Source organism: Aulonocara sp. 'chitande type north' Nkhata Bay, linkage group LG4 (assembly GCF_057382095.1).
Source record: "Aulonocara sp. 'chitande type north' Nkhata Bay isolate Kocher_YH1m ecotype deep benthic linkage group LG4, A_spYH_male_GT1.1, whole genome shotgun sequence".
Lineage (NCBI taxonomy): Eukaryota > Metazoa > Chordata > Actinopteri > Cichliformes > Cichlidae > Aulonocara > Aulonocara sp. 'chitande type north' Nkhata Bay.
In genome coordinates this window covers 35301611-35317548 of record NC_141347.1, presented here as the reverse complement: position 1 = coordinate 35317548, position 15938 = coordinate 35301611, and the positions used below count along the sequence as shown (strand labels likewise).

The window sequence follows — 15938 nt, the reverse complement described above, 5'->3', positions numbered from 1 at the left end:
GTCCATGGTGCTGAAAACATCCAGCGCAAGTTTGCCAATTGCAATAAGATGAGCTGAGAATGCAATATGCACGGGATGTGCCGCTCACCCTGACGAATGATGTCACATTAACAACAAATAACGTAAAACAGAGTCCCGACATTTGTGCCGTTTTTAGCTACACGCCTACTTGCTGCATCTGTATGGATGGAGCCAGACTCTTGTCATACTATATTTGGATAGCGGAGCACAGATTCTGGGGCTTGTTCTACAAAAGTTTAGCGCTCGCTAACACAGGATAAAAATGAGCACTGGTACTGGATGCCTACCAGCTACCTCACACTATGATTTGTGCCACAGCCATGTGCTATTGCCAATCCCTCCATCTGACTGGGAACCCCACTGCCATGCCTCTTTTTCTCTGGACCACACCGCTGTCCTCTGCAACCCCTTCAGCAGGGCTCCATGGGAGGTTTGGGTATTAGGTGGCAACGGAGAACACGGACCCACGTTTGGAGCTGGCTGCCAGTACCCTACCGAGAACCCTCCTACCCCCTCCTCCACGCAGAGGAGGAGCCAATCTACCCTGGAAGAGGTTAAGAGCGGGGAGCCGGTATGAGGCTCTCATCCGTCATTCTCCTGAATGGGTTTTGAGGACAATAAACCTGTAGCGCCAGGACGAATGGAGACGAAGTGCGCTGTCACCGAGCCAGGATTTATGGCTACCAATTTCACTGATCTCCTGCACAGAAATGAGGACTGATAAACAGTGATTAATCGCCTTTATATCCCATTTTACTCCCACCAAAAGTATATTAACTGTAGCTGTGATGATTTTGGAAAATGTCCTGAATGTGGTCATCATGTTTTTCTTTTTTTTTTTAAAGGAAGAGTAGAAGAAGAATGCAACAGTCAACAAGCTGGTCAGAGTTTGTTTTTTAGCGAGTTAAAACAGCCTTTTGCTGCTCATTAGGGAGGTTTTGTTTCAAAAATGTATCTCTTATTTATGTTTCCCATCTTCCCAGCTGGCAAGCATATGTTGTCGTTTAGGCTTGGCAAACTCCAGCGCCATGTCAAGACGACTTGAAAAATTAGCAGCCAATAAATCACCCAACCCCTCCTGCTTCCCCTGCCTGGAGTGGTGGACCACACTCCCTCTGATTTATGAGATGATTTGGGAAGTGTGTGTGTGAGAGAGAGAGAGCGAAGTAGAGAGTGTGTGCATGGAAGAGGGGACATGTATTTGAGTCTGTGCTCTACATAGGTTATCTATTTCTGTGTGCTGGAGTGCTTTGGTCTGAGAAGCAGGGCAGGTGTTAGCGTTGCGCGTGGATATGGGTCAAGTGAAATTATTGTTTACGTAAGCTGAGACTTACTTAACGTCCCGATTTTCAATTTAGAGAAAAGGCGCCACGTTTTTTGTGCCTGAGCGTGCAAGAAGGAGAGGGACGAGCGTACGTTTGTGTGTGTGAATAATTATCGGCAGGAGATGTCGAAACTAAAGGAATGTTGGTGGGGGGAGGTGGGGAGTGGGAGGCGAGGGAGGAGGCTCGGAGGGGGCGAGGGGTTGGGGATGAAATAAAAATGATAGATGACTGCTTTCTGTCATGGACAGTTATTTAGAGGTTCGCCGTAAAGCTGTCCGGGGAATGAACAGATTTTAGTCTAATGAGCAGAAAGGAAAGCCGTTAAAGTGGCGCGATGTGCTCAGCACTTCTTCCAAATGAAATAGTACCATTTCCCCCTCATTAAAATGCAAAGGGTTCATATAACATACAGCAATAAAGCTGGCATGTCGAGGCAGAGAGAGATAGGGAAAACCCCACTGAGCTCATCTCATTCCTCCATTACCGAGACCAGAAGGAATAGCGGCCTTCGACAGGGTAGGTGCCAACAATATCGCTCACTCAATCTCCTTTATTCGGTTAGCTCTGTAAAAGTCAATCTGGCGCACTTGGCAAATCCATCCACAGCAGCAGCCTCCACAATCTGATAACAGTTGCAGGGGCGCTTGCTCTCGAAATCATTTTTTTTCCAGCGTTACAGTTGCACACCGCGCAAACAATGGCTCAGGCTCCCTCAGCCACTCAGAGAGGCTTGGATCATCCACTGCTTATCTGAGCTGCTCTCCGATTCACTTTGATTCGAGGGGAATTTCATGTTCAGTAGGTTCAGGATGAACCTGATTGTAGAAATTCAGGGGTCAGACTGGGACTGATAGCGGCCTCGGGTACGGTGCGATGCGTACAGCGGGAGGTGGAGAGAAAAACACAGAAAACGGCTCTTACCGGCATACAGTTCAGGACCGTAGACAGCTCCGACCACCGGATTCAGCTTCCAGCCTGGCGAGAGGACCGAAAGAAAAACTTGACTCACAGCGACGACTACGAGCGAACTCTTATCGTTTAGTTTGCCACTCACCGTTCGTGTACGGGTTGGCCACTTTTTTGTTTGTCATCACTCGTGCTGTCGCGTTGTTCACCTGTTCCAAGCAGCAAACACAAAGCCTGTGATTACTGACCTTTACATTTACCATCCGCGTATCCACGGCGAGCTACAAGCGAGCAGCAAACCAAGATGAATAAAGACGGATTCATAAAATAAATGATTATGTAAATTTGTTTGTAGTGATTGAGTTTTGGTTCGCCCTTTCATGAATTTATTCATCATTTCAATTTTCTTACAGATGATTATATTACTGGAAAGAGAGGGAAAGCATGCACCAATTACCCACAGGTATGAATAATAATAATAATAATAATAATAAAAAGCATCCTCAGAATTGGTTGGATAAACAAATGGATTCCAAAAGCAAAACACAGACAGTGCTTTGATTTTCTTCTATTGACCTGATGAGAACGGCCGAGTGCGGGCTCGGCTCGTCGTAAACAAAAACAGAATTAGAGCAGGCAACACTAAACGGTGGCGATAGGGGAATGCACGACTGATGGCATGCATTCACTCTGCGTTGTCAGGTAATGATGGACAACTGGTGTTGACGTGTATGGATCCCGCATTCTGCCGAGAAGGATTTAAACGCACCGTCATGCATGCATACATTCAGGCACCACACGCACAGACAGAGCAGCCGCATGCTTATGCAGAGGTTTATGGGTAAGTTGAGAAGGCAGCAGGCAGGCAGAAGAGAAGATGAGAATAAAGGGAAAAATGAAAGCACCTCTATTTTGCGTCCCTCTACGATTGTACCGTTTAGTTTCTCCCGTGCACGATCAGCATCTGTGCTTGTTTCAAAAGTTACAAACCCAAAGCCCTGAGAGCACCACATTAGCCATTGGTAGAGAGACAAAGGAGAAGGAAAAGATGGACACACACACAGAGGAGGAAGAAAAGGGAAGGGAGGAGAAAAGGGAGAGAGAGGTGAGAAGACAGGAGTAGGTGAGCAGCAGAGTCGAGTTGTAAGCAGCCAGATTAATTAGAGGCAGTTAGTGAGGCGTCAGGAAACAGCAAACAGAGAGATCCGAGGAGAAGAGGATAACGGTGACGTGACCTCACACAACAACACCAACAAACCTGCCTGCTTTACCCAATTAAACAGCACAGCACCGGTGCCATGGGTGAATGTCAGGAAGCAGCGGCTGCCATAATAGTCGTATAATTATCTACACAACTTCAGCGGCACAGCCGCCGTCTCCCTTTGAAGGCGTGGGCAACGGCACAAGGAGTGAGGATGAATTCTCTGAACAGACACGTTAACTTGATCTCTGGCTGTTTCTTATTCACTGCACTAATAGGTGGGCCATTTTATGGAGGCGAAATTACACCGGCTCATTGATGCAACAATAAAAAGAAAAGAAAAGTGAATGGTGTCATTGCAAATATGCTCGTCTGTGATAGAGAAGAGCTCCGATATTGACTTTAAACCCCGACCAAAATATACCCAACCTCTCCAAACTCTCTCTGCCTGCCTCCCCTGGGGGGTTTGTCACTTCCTTGAGTTATGTGGACTGGGATACTGGACTCTCTATAGCGCAAGCTTTAAGATATTCTGGCCAAACAAGTCCCATTCCTGTGGTTTCTATATATACTTATAGAGGTATAGGCTGAGGGAGAGAGAGCATGGCCGGCGCTGCCTGATAATTGCTTGAGGATGTAATACATGTGAGAGATGGCGAGCGGAGTGATCTTGTATGCATACGCAGGATCTCCGGGCTGCTATTTCTAGCATAAATAACACGCGACCTGTCCTTGGGGAAAGAGAGATAAAGAAATAAATTCAAAAAAGGAATTGAGGGCAAAATTAATCCTTTGGACATTCACCCGACTGTGGTTACCCCCTCTATCTTTTTTTTATCATGCACAAATAATTAGCTTACAAGAGCACAGAGTGGAGCCACCATTTTTCAAAGGAGACAAACATATTGAATGCAAATTGCCAAAGCTTCATAGGAAATAGATTGTTTATTAATGGCCTGGTAGGTTCATTATATAGCACACAGAGTGCAAGAGGGAGAGAGGCATCATGGGTAATGGCTTTGTAGGGCACAAACAATAAATGCTTGTTACGGGCGGAGGAGACCGGTTTATCCGGTGCTCAATCTTGTCTGGCAGAAGGGGCTGAGTGCAGCAGCGTCGCCTGGTTCCGGGGCTCCCTGCACGCCTGTATACGAGCCCAAAGTACTCCCAGGTATGAATGGGAATCAATAGCATTCATGCCTCAACACCCAGCCAGGGAGCCTGTCGCCTTTATGAATGGAAAGCTGTGGAGCTTAGTACACTCTATTAAATGAACAGCTGGATGAGTAGCTCTCGGCTGCTCACACCTCCGCAGGCTTCACCTGTCCTGGTTGGGAGACTGATACTGCAGTAACGCATCAACGCTGTGGCCATTTTTCTGGCGGCTGGTTGGCGTGTTTACGAGTACAAATTATCTTTGAGACAAATGTAGAAATGATCCAAGGTGTGCAAGTTCACAATGTTGTTTAAGGAGGCGCAGCTTGAATTATAAGCAGTATTTCTTATTTTCTGCACGGGTGACCTTTAAGAACACTGCTGTCTGCATTCTGCGTTTTTCTTTGTCGGCAAATTGTACAAAAAGACAAAACTAAAGTATCGTGCTTCCTTGTGTATCCCTTTGCCGTCCATGAATTATTAAAAACACATCACAGAGTCACCGCAAAGACCCACTGCTTACACATACACTGCTCTGCTACTGAGCACCAGGTCTGCAGCTGAAAATAGTCCCCAGCAGTAGTATTTACTTCCCTTTAAGTCATGTTTCCTTTCAAAAACATCTTAAATAAGGGTTTTGGTTTGTGGCCTTTTTTAGTTGTTTTGCACTTTATTTCCTCTCACTATAAACTTCTTTGCTGATGATACTGTGATATATGCCCCAATCCTGTTCCTGCAGAGTTACTGATTCAGTCTTCTAATGATGTTTTGCAATTACTGCAGCCTCCTTTAAAATGCCTACCAACTGTGTGGCATTCTCCACCTTGGTGTATATGACTCTACCTGTCCTAGACTTTAAATGGTACTAACTGTTAAATTAATTGATGTTAAATTAAATCCATAGGTTGTTAATGTGTAACTATACAAATGTAGGATAATCTCCACATCTAAAATCTTTCCAAATTGCTGCAGAGAGAAAAGAAAAAGAGAAGAGCAGAGAAGAGATGGAGTTAGAAAGCCTCGCTGACTAAATTCATGAGGACAACGACCGGAGAAAGAGAAAATTATAGTATTAAGTTGTGTTTAAGAAACACAAACAAACAAAATGTATAATTTTTAAATTTTCCTACTAGTTTCCTAAAACACACAGAGTAATCTCTATTATCCAGCCATCTGTCAGTAAACTTGAATCTACACATTTCTAATGACGAGTGTTTCTATCATTGTAAGTCATCAGGGGCAAAAGCTTCAAATTTTAGTATTTTTAATATAACTTAGAACAGTTAAGTTAATGTAGCCTATTAGCCTACTGTGCATGTTAAGCACTTTTTACACATATATAAAGCACAGGCAGTCACACACTATGAAAACACTCAATTAAAGATTTCTATTCAACATCGAACCTACTCGTAAACACAAACGTCCACAGCCTGTCTTAGACAATCGAGATATTCAGTATTGTTCTGCGGGCCCATCAGCACTCCGGCAATTAAACCCTTCATCAGTTTTATTATTTATCACACTTAAATCTAATTAAACATTCTCATGCACTACTCTGGGTAAAAAAGGTTTCAGGTACTGCAAACTAACCTCAAACCGGAGACCGACGTTCCCCTTAGAGTTCCTAAAGCTTTATTATCTGATGTTTTTTGCTGCTGTTTTTATTAATTCCTTGTTTATTGTGTTCTTTTGTTTCTGCCTGCTCATTGTGTTCCTGTTAATGTTTTTGTTCTCCCTTGAAAAACAGATTTTAATCTCAATGAGAATGTCTGAATACATTAAAATTAGAAAAAAGATAATGGCCCGATGTATTGCAGAGGTGTTTTTTTTCTTTTCTAATAAAGTTTGTATCCTTCTTTTAAAGACGTTCAACCTCGGCACAAACCAGCAAGCTGCGACCCGAGTGCCACAGAAGTCAAAGAGCCGACAAACACCGCCAGTCCTCACCCCAACCAGTTTCTTTAAAATAACTTGTGGCCAATAGATGAAGCTCTTTTTGCCCAAAGTTGGACAAGTGTGTTAAAAGTAATAGATGTAAGAAAGAAGGGGAACGTCTACACAATCTTAAGCTTCACTTTAATAATTCAATTCTCTTGGAGGCAGCGTTTCGATCTGCAGGTTCTTCTCCAGGCGTGTATTTTCATAAACGTGGTATTAGCCTTCAAATTCATTTTAACTAAACTACATTTATTTGGTAAATATCACAAAGAACTTTGTTTTTCATCCGGTCTGAAACAAAATGATAAACCTGAATAATGTAGGACCTTTTCAATCAATGCCCAGGCTTCAAAGAGGACCCCCGTCTCTAAACAAGCAGTTTCAATTCCATATGCTGGAGGACCTGCAGCCTGTTGCTGGATTAAGTGAAATGTGAAACAGCTCAATAATGAATTGATTGACAGGGCTAATGATTCACAACTTGGGGGAGAGCTGCAACAAACAACAAAAACAATAGGGAGAGAGAGACAGGAAGGCAGTGGATGCAGCTCTCCAGGACCAGGCTTAGAGACCACTACTCTCAGCCAATGTACACACTACACTAATGCCATCATTAGGAAACAGAAGAAGTACATGGTAATGAAGCAGCTGGCGTTCTAGTTCACTTACCTTGGATCCTCGCTCATTAAAGATAATCTCCACATCTAAAATCTTTCCAAATTGCTGCAGAGAGAAAAGAAAAAGAGAAGAGCAGAGAAGAGATGGAGTTAGAAAGCCTCGCTGACTAAATTCATGAGGACGACGACCGGAGAAAGAAAAACCATTAAGGCAATATGGAAATGTTACTTTTGTGAGGAAATGGTGGTCAATTTGCATTTGTTAGCTCAGCAAACACTTCTTGAAGCTCGCTGGCGTGGTTTGAAAAGAGAACTCGTAGCTGCCGCTGCAACGCGTCTCTGCGCGTCTCTCGGTACTTTACGAAATGAAATCACAGTATTCGTAAAAGTACTTGATCTGTGATTACGTGGCAGTGTTTATGATGTAAGTTTGCTCGCCTGTTTCGACACAAAGAGAAGAGCGGCGTCGGACGGTGTTTTGATGTCGTCTTGAGACGCGGACCCCGACACCTCCGCGATCACCTCGGGGAAACTTGCTCCTTCGAGTCTTGTGAAGAGTTTAGTTGATTATTTCTACCTTTCTCTCTGTTTATAGAGCCTCCTTCTCTTCTATTCTTTATTCTCTCATCCTCTCTTTGTTTGTGTGCTCTCGCAGTCAACAGGACCTAAGGGCCGGTCCCCGGGGGTTAACACGCTGCAGCCTTTCGATTTTAACAGGCCTGCCTTCGGATCATTAGAAAACAGAGGAATGAAAGTAAACTGTAAGTTCCTTTAATGAGTGGAGTGAGAGCGACTTTTAATTGCTGTCTACAATGGCTGTATTATTTCATTAAAAGTAATTACCCTGTCAAGCGGTCCGCGTCGCCTTCATTTCAGCACAACAGGGAAGAAATGGGCCTTTCCATGTGGTCGACACTCAATGGGAATGGATGGATCGTTTGACTGAGCCACTAATAGGGGTTAGGAGGAGCCGGCTATTATCTGGCTGGAGTGAGTGGAGTGGACTCCAGGAGATGAGCGTTTATGGGTTAGCGGGAAAACGTATGTTTCCCCTCATTTCAAAGAACGCAGCAAGCTCAACGCACCAAGTCGCCAAGCCAAAAACAGGCTTTGTCATTTAAATCCACCTCTGTTTCCACAGGGCGTGTCCTCTCCCCTATGCGTCTGCTCGTGTTGAAACTAGTTCTATAGATCCTAGACGCACATCTGCTTCATATGGCGCTCGGCTCCACTGATTCGAATGGGGAGCGTTGGCTCGATCACGCACGCAGGCATTTATATCCCAGCGTGATGCCCCTTTCTCGCCTGAGAAGACAATGCTTCCCCCACGCAACGTGCAGATGCTAATTGTTTTAACCGAGCGTAATGGGCTTGTGGCGTCGATTAATTAGTTTCAGAGGAAGTCATCTTTGTGGATTTCCACATGGCGCTGGGGACTGCTCGCTGCTCACCAGTGATCTCATGCACTTCTATTCCCACCCACCTACTTGCTCTCAATCTCTCTCTCTCTCTCACACACACACACACACACACACACACACACACACACGGGGAGAAACAGCTGCATCAGCAGCCCCAATAAACAATAGCTTCAATGGGAGGAGTCTCCAGAGGGAGGACAAGGGAAAGACTGATGTCATCTAGGAGGCTGCAGCTACATGCATCCATCCATAGATTAGAAAAACCATCCAATATCTGTATGAAAATAAAAAAGCATTAAGAGAAGCATCGAATGATGATACTGGGGGTTTGCATGTTTTATCTAATTTATCAAACTCGTTATGTTTCAATTACGGCTTAACTGGAGCAAATCATTCCCGTGCTTTTGAGACATTTGAATGTTTTTATTTGGTTTCGCATTTTTTTTGTACATTATAATCTGCCCTCAGTACATAATGGGGTATGGTGATTGGGCAAAAATATTAGTGACTGATTAAATACATCTGCAGTCATTTTTTTATTTTGCTGGTTTTGTGTTCTGCTTCCTAATTAAAGTGCAATTACTCAATAGAGCCACAAGAGGGAGTCTACTTCGGTTTTGTTGAATTGAGCTAGATTGGAGAGTCGTGCATAGACACGATTAACAAATGTCGTGTTGTTGTCCTGTCTGTGTTATGTAAACAAAGCACCCGCGTGGAAGCCTGCTCTGAGTAAGTTCAGTGCTATCACGGAGCTTATGCTACGTAACCAAGCTGTTTGTTTTCATCAACGCTACCACGTTTCAGGTCGTGCACCCTAAATATTTACGGATCAGAGCAGAATAAAAACAGGATGGGAAATGTACCAAGTAGTTGCAGCAAACAGCTCCTTTTTCCGAGGCTGATCGTGCAGCACCCCCAACTTCTGGGCAATCACTTTTGTTCACATTGGTGATGGCCACAGGTTGACCGGTGCAAGGCATCCTGCCTCCAAACAAGAGCGCCACGACTTGGACTGATTGCCGACAGCTGCGTCACTGAGTTTCTGTTCCAAGGTTCTGGCTGAACTGAATGCAAGTCGTTACTGTGTTTTCTGTTTAGTGTGAACGTCTGTTTTCGGCAATTTATTCATCGTATTATCACAAACTGATTGCACGTAATTGCCAACCTGACCCCATTCAGGTTAGCAGTTAATTGGGGTCAATTCCCAACTTGAATGGCCAGCTTCAATTGCAAACTGATAACAGACTGACACCGTCTTATTGCATTTTTATCAGCGTCTCGATGCATGAATTTGATGACGACAACCGACTTCGACGTTCTGTGCCGCTGACCATTTCAAAGGGGATGACACTGCACCAAGGTTTTGTGGTAGCGTGACTGCACCATTAAGAACACAGGTCGTGCTTGTATGTTCAATAACAGGGCTGTAACTTGACTCTTGGGTGCTTTTCCATTTATTTTCTTTGTAAACCACAAAAGAAGAGGCTACTCTGAAACAGCTCTGGCTAGACAGCGTCTGTATTTTAAGAACACTAGTGTTTTTGTCTTTTTGCACTTGGAAGTGATAATCGACTATATTTACTAGACCTCAAGCTTCCAAGTGTGGAAGCAACAAACAAGATTGAGGCCCTTGTGCCTCCACCTTTGATTAGCCTGAATATCTTTAAGCTCTTCAGAAACCTATAATTACGCTACGGCGCCCTGTGTATTCAAACAGAGCACGCTCAGGCGCAGTGACAGTCGGAGTGGTGGTGGTGGGTGGGGGAGTGCAGAGGTCCTGATTGCTCTGGGGAGCGCTGCGAGAGCCCTTACGCTCGCTGCAAGAAGCACTGCTGAAGAACCCAGTCACACAAACGAGGGCACCCTCAAGCAGCGCAGCATGGGCGCCGCGCAGAGCTCACTCGCGCTTGGAGTGTTTTCATTTCCCCCACACTTACTCACTCTCAGAGATCACAGTTTCTAATTACTGATTAACGTCCGCTGCGGTTGCCCTAATGAGGCCTTCATTCAGCGCCTCGTTAAAAGCTCACAGGTTTCTCCACACCCTTAACCCTGTGATGTCAGGGTGGATTTCAGGCCCTCCCTTCTCGTTTGAACGCCGCCTACCGTTGTCGAAACCTTCGTGGCGCTCAGCGGAGACAGTTTCCCCGTGCCGTGTGGGAGCAGATGGAGGCTCCTGGTGGGGGCTTTGCTCTGCTGTAGACGCCTTCTCTAGTGAGCCGTGCCGCACTTCCACTCTCTCTCTCCTCTGTCTTCCCGCCTGCGTGTCTGTGGCCTTCACTCATGCGTAACAGTAATGGCGTATTGAGCCGGTGGCGCTCCAGAAGCCATTAGAGCTAGAGGGATGAGGCTTTGCACGTGCTGATCGCACAAAGGCCCATTGTGGAGGCCATGTCAGAGGGTGGAGCAGACCAGCTATCGCCTCGCCAAGCTCGACCCAAGACAATTGATCCCACAATTCTCTAGTGTGCCAACCACCAAGAATGAAAGGAAGGTGCAGGTAAGAGGAGGGAACGGGCAATGTGGGTGAGAAGGGTGATTGAGGGGGACTGGGTGGGCTGTGATCAATTCTGTATCATATATCTGCACGAGCCAGTCAGGCACACAAAGCTTCTAAGCTAATTACTGAGGTGATTTGGATTCCACACGACCTGCACCAGAGCTGGGAACAATAAAGCCAACAATCAGAGAGAGAAAGAGAGAGCAAGCACGCAGCCATGTTGTCTGCAATTTATAAAGCCACAGCCACGGCTCGCGAGTAATTAATATCATCAGCTGGATGTTGTCTTCATAACGACGAGAATTAACGCCTCTGGATTCTAATGGTCCAATTAGCGCATAACATTTAAAGTACATTTTTGGCAATCGTCTCCATTCAGATCCATTATCGTTATTGAATAGGGGATGTTTGGTTCAATTGGTATCGAGGCTTTTGTGAGACACGAGGGTGAGCTGTTGAACTGTATATATTGGCTCATTAATTGCAAAGAGACAGAGAGAGAGAATTTCTGTGGTGGACCTCTATGGAACTCCAAAGTGTTCAAAATTAAATAAATAAATAAATAGGTCAAGATGAAATAAATAACTATGTGAATAAATAAGACACAGATATGTAATGTGAGAATGATATTGTGAAATAATGGAACACATTTTGAAAAAAATGCTCATTATTGTGAAACATATTACATTCTGCTATATAAATTTTCTTATTATTGTGAAATATTATTTCATGGTCATTATTTTTCACAATAACAGAGATTATTCCTGAGGCATTTTATTTATTTCCAGCCGTTTATATTCCAAAATGACCTTTTTTCAAAGTCAGTCTTTATTTCAAAATCCCGTTTTTCCCGATGGTCTATTTATTTCATAATGCGACTTTTCAGCAGAATGACTTTGTCTGTCAATCAAGAAAGACAGGGCGGAGCCAGTTGTGTGATTGGTTGCTCCTTTACTCAGACATAAGTAATAGCACATGAATTGTCGATTTAGGTTTAATGGTGCAATGCGTCTCCTATGCAGCTGGCGGCAGTATGCAGCTCAAAATAAACTTAAGGCACCGACAAATGCAAAACACTGGGCGCGAATAACGTTACGGGCATGGCTGCAGGAAACAAGTCCGTTTCTGAGTTACTCAGAGAACTTGCTAACCGCTTAGATTGAACGTATTGCAGCAGTGTACTGGAGATGAAGTGGTCCCTGGTCCAAGTTCTCATCACAACCGCACAGTGTTAACGTTAGCAAATGCTAACGCTATCACAGCTAGCTCCACTCCACGAAACGCTGTTCAGGGTAAGTAACGATATGTTATTATTGCTTGGTTAGTCTGTCTGTCTGGCAAAAATGAGCTTTTTAATCAGTTTAGTCACAGATTTTTTTTAATACTGTTTTTTATCATAGGTAAGAGAAAATAATTGTCTTCTGGGTTAATGTCTGTATTACTATTTACATTGTTGTAGGTAATAGTTATTCATGACTGTTTTAAAGTGGCTTATGTTCTGTGCTAATATGGAAGACAAGTAATCTATGTGAAAGAAAAGAAAGCAATTTTAGTTCAACGTAGTGATTTTGTAAGTGGGTATAATTTGAAAATGCTTTTACTAGTACAGTGGATGTTCTTTAAATATTTAACATTTAAAGTGTGTGTCACTTTACAGACTCCAACTTCAGTTTTGGTTGTAGGTCATAACACAAACAAGTCGTCAAGTCAAGCAGCTGAGGAAAGGGCTTAAGGAAACCATGGTATGGCCGCTTCTGACAGAAAGATCAGACATCATTCCTCCTTTCTTACCAAGGGAATCAGAGACTGCTCCCTGTTGTGAGGTAAGGTCAGGTCACATCTTTTAACATCTGAATAGTAAAGGTTAATTTATGAAGGATGAACATTAATTGTTGACACAAAACACCAATATACTGTTTTGTATGCGTGGGTTAGTTGAACAGCTGGGTTACATTTAATAAAAATACACCTAATGTTGCTGATGCTCTTAAGACTACAAGATAAGTAAAGCTATAAAATGACTGTGGCCTGCCACAGAAGATGAAGATGAGGAAGAAGAGGAATGCTCTCGAGGATAAATGCAGAGTGGCAGGTTACCTTCGGTCCTTCATTGAAAATGGTAAGTCTGCTGCGATAGGTATTTTGCCATTGGTTTTCTCTGATTATACTTTGGAAAATTACATACAGTCCAGTGATCTTGGGTCATTAACAAAGTACACTATAGTAGAGCTGGGCGATATGAGATTTTTTCATATCACGATATTTATTTTTATTTTTATTTTTATAAAAAGGACAAGAGCGGTGAGGTCTATCGCAATAGTTTAATTTTCTATTGAGAAAAAGTTATTTCGCAATACATATCGTTATCGTTCTATCGCCCAGCTCTACGCTATAGTATAATTTTGTTTTGTTATTTGCTCCATGCAATACATAAGAGTGGTGGCATTATCAGTTGCACTAGAATTGTATGTAGACTACTTTTAGCTTTGTTAACATAAAAATATCTATAAAAGCTACAACAGCAATTTGAGTGGGGCAAAAATGTCTGGTGCCCTGTATGTAAGTGGTCATCTTTATGGTATTTCTCCATAAAAGATTCAAAATAATGAATATAGGATGTCATTATAGTTTAAAACAATCTTCTGTTGCAGCATCTTGTGCACAACAAAAAGCCCTCATCAAGTTTTGGACAGGATGGGAAGTCTTGCCGAGAAATGACTGTGGAAGTGGTCAACAGCAATCTTCCAAAGTCTTCCTGCACACTACTGTACCTATGAGTCATTTCTAATGGACATTCAGGTGTGTCTCAACTCTACTGACTCAGGTTTTGGTCTGGTTTACGATTGATTCCATAACCACATGGTAAAATTAGACCATTTCTTCTTTCTTGCATCACATTACTGTACTCGGTGTTCAAAGAAACGGACAATCTAGTGAGTTCTAGTTCTTTTTAATACACTTGACAGTGAAAAATACACACTACAGGTGTGCATTTATGGCTTTTTTAATATAAACTGATGAAGAGTTCAGATATCAAAATCAGTTGTTCACTGTACATTATAAATTACACAATATGTTTTGTTTATACTCGCTACTGATACAAAAAAAATTTCTAGAAAAAATTATTTGAATTAAGATGTTACACTACTCTACTGTGTTCATTGTATTAAATCTGCTCAGAGTTGACATGTACTGTATATCCAACCAAGAAATGAATATCATTAAAGTGACAGCTGTATAAAACAAATCCTGTTTTATAGCCACTCACTGTTTTGTTGAAAATGAAATTGGTTATGCTGTTTTGAGTCAGTATTAGCTACAAAGCTGTAGAAATTAAAAAAAAAAAAAAATCCTCCTGACATAGAAACTGATTAAATGTAATAATGTCTTTCTACAAGTGATTTTGAAGTATTGGTAGCACAGCAGGGTCTTGTTCATTCAGTGCATCTGGGAGCTGAATCTCAGGAATGGTGATCTCATTTGATGGGCGGCGATTATGTTGTCCTGTCCAGTCCACACCATAATCCTCATCAACCTGAAAGAGCATGCACATGTTTTAAATCTAAACTGAAGAGGTGTTTCCTGCAGCTGTTCCTAGATGGACTTATTGAGTCTGCCAGGGCCTATGTGAGTTGCTTAGGCATTGGCTACCAACTAATTATTCATTCACCCATTCTAGGTCAGGATTGGTTCTCTTCAGGTATAACAAATTTAACTTTGTTTAAAGTATTGCCATCTATACCTGACAGGTGGGATAAAAGAGAATGGCTTGGGAGGCGCACAGCAAATCTCAAAGTTTTCCAATTAATGCTGAAAGAACCAAGGATGTAAATGTATTCTTGTTTTAGCTTTACCGAAGACACCAGAGAAAGTATATCTATAATGCTGCTGAAATAGACAAAACCATTTCAATAAACTCGCTATTTAACATCAACCTTGTTATGCGTTATCAGAGAACAATCAACTGCAAACAGCAATGAAACATTCAACTATGTACTATTTAAAGCACTAATGACCCTGCTGTCTAACAAGATGTGATAAGTAAGTAGACTGTGGAAAGCTGGTGGGTCTACTCTCTGTGTAAAAGGTTCCTACAGGCTCCACTGACCCCAGTCTCCGAGTTAACACACTAACAGCTAACACTGCTAAACGTGTCTCAACGCCGAGATGGCGCCGATAGCTTTAGCCGTAGCTGCCCCACTTTAGACAGTAACAAAAAAAAGTAAGCGATAATAATTCATTGTCAAACGTCATAATTAAGGTCAACATCTAAACAATGCTGTGTACAGAATCACACAGGTGCTCAATTACAGCATAAACTTACCTTAGACCATCCTCCGTCATTTTCCTCCTAATTGTGCTCGGAGACACAGAAAATGTATCGGCAATTACCCCGACGGTTATCCCGGACAGCACTAAAGTCCTGAGTGCTGCACCGGGATTTCTAGACGTGGACGGCCAACATTTGAAGACTGTTCTTCCTCGGCGTATTCCAAACGAACACGGTGCTGAATTGATCTTAAACCTTTGACAATGCTGTCATCGATGCGAACATCTTGAAGAGCAATTATCATCCCAAGCATTTCAGAAACATCTAAACGACTCAAAACAGTATCTACAGGTAAATGATCCCTCTCTATCTGATTTGCTTAAATGAGCAGAACTGGCTGAAGTTCACACCAGTCCGCCATCCTCCGTGACTTTTGACCTAGCACGCTGTTGCTAGCTGCAGCAGCCGTCCGCGGAGCCGGTATCCAGGAAAACTAGTCGATGGTAAACGATAAGCCAATAGGTGCAAAGGTCCAGCCCACTTACATTGATTGACAGACAAAGTCATTCTGCTGAAAAGTCGCA

General features: G+C 43.0%; 1 protein-coding gene across 9 annotated transcripts in view; it reads right to left on the bottom strand.

Annotated features, from left to right (window-relative positions):
- Positions 1-15938, bottom strand: part of LOC147333167 (RNA binding protein fox-1 homolog 3-like) — a 434532-nt gene that overhangs the window by 25923 nt on the left and 392671 nt on the right. For 7 of the 9 annotated variants that reach the window (XM_086290156.1, XM_086290157.1, XM_086290150.1 and 4 more), the window contains 4 exons: positions 7216-7269; positions 3158-3250; positions 2401-2461; positions 2268-2321 (listed from right to left, as the gene is read on the bottom strand). In XM_086290156.1, the coding sequence (XP_086146282.1) occupies positions 2268-2321; positions 2401-2461; positions 3158-3250; positions 7216-7269 (262 nt within the window). The remainder of the gene's footprint in view (positions 1-2267; positions 2322-2400; positions 2462-3157; positions 3251-7215; positions 7270-15938) is intronic. The other 2 variants (XM_086290153.1, XM_086290154.1) reach the window with 2 other exon arrangements.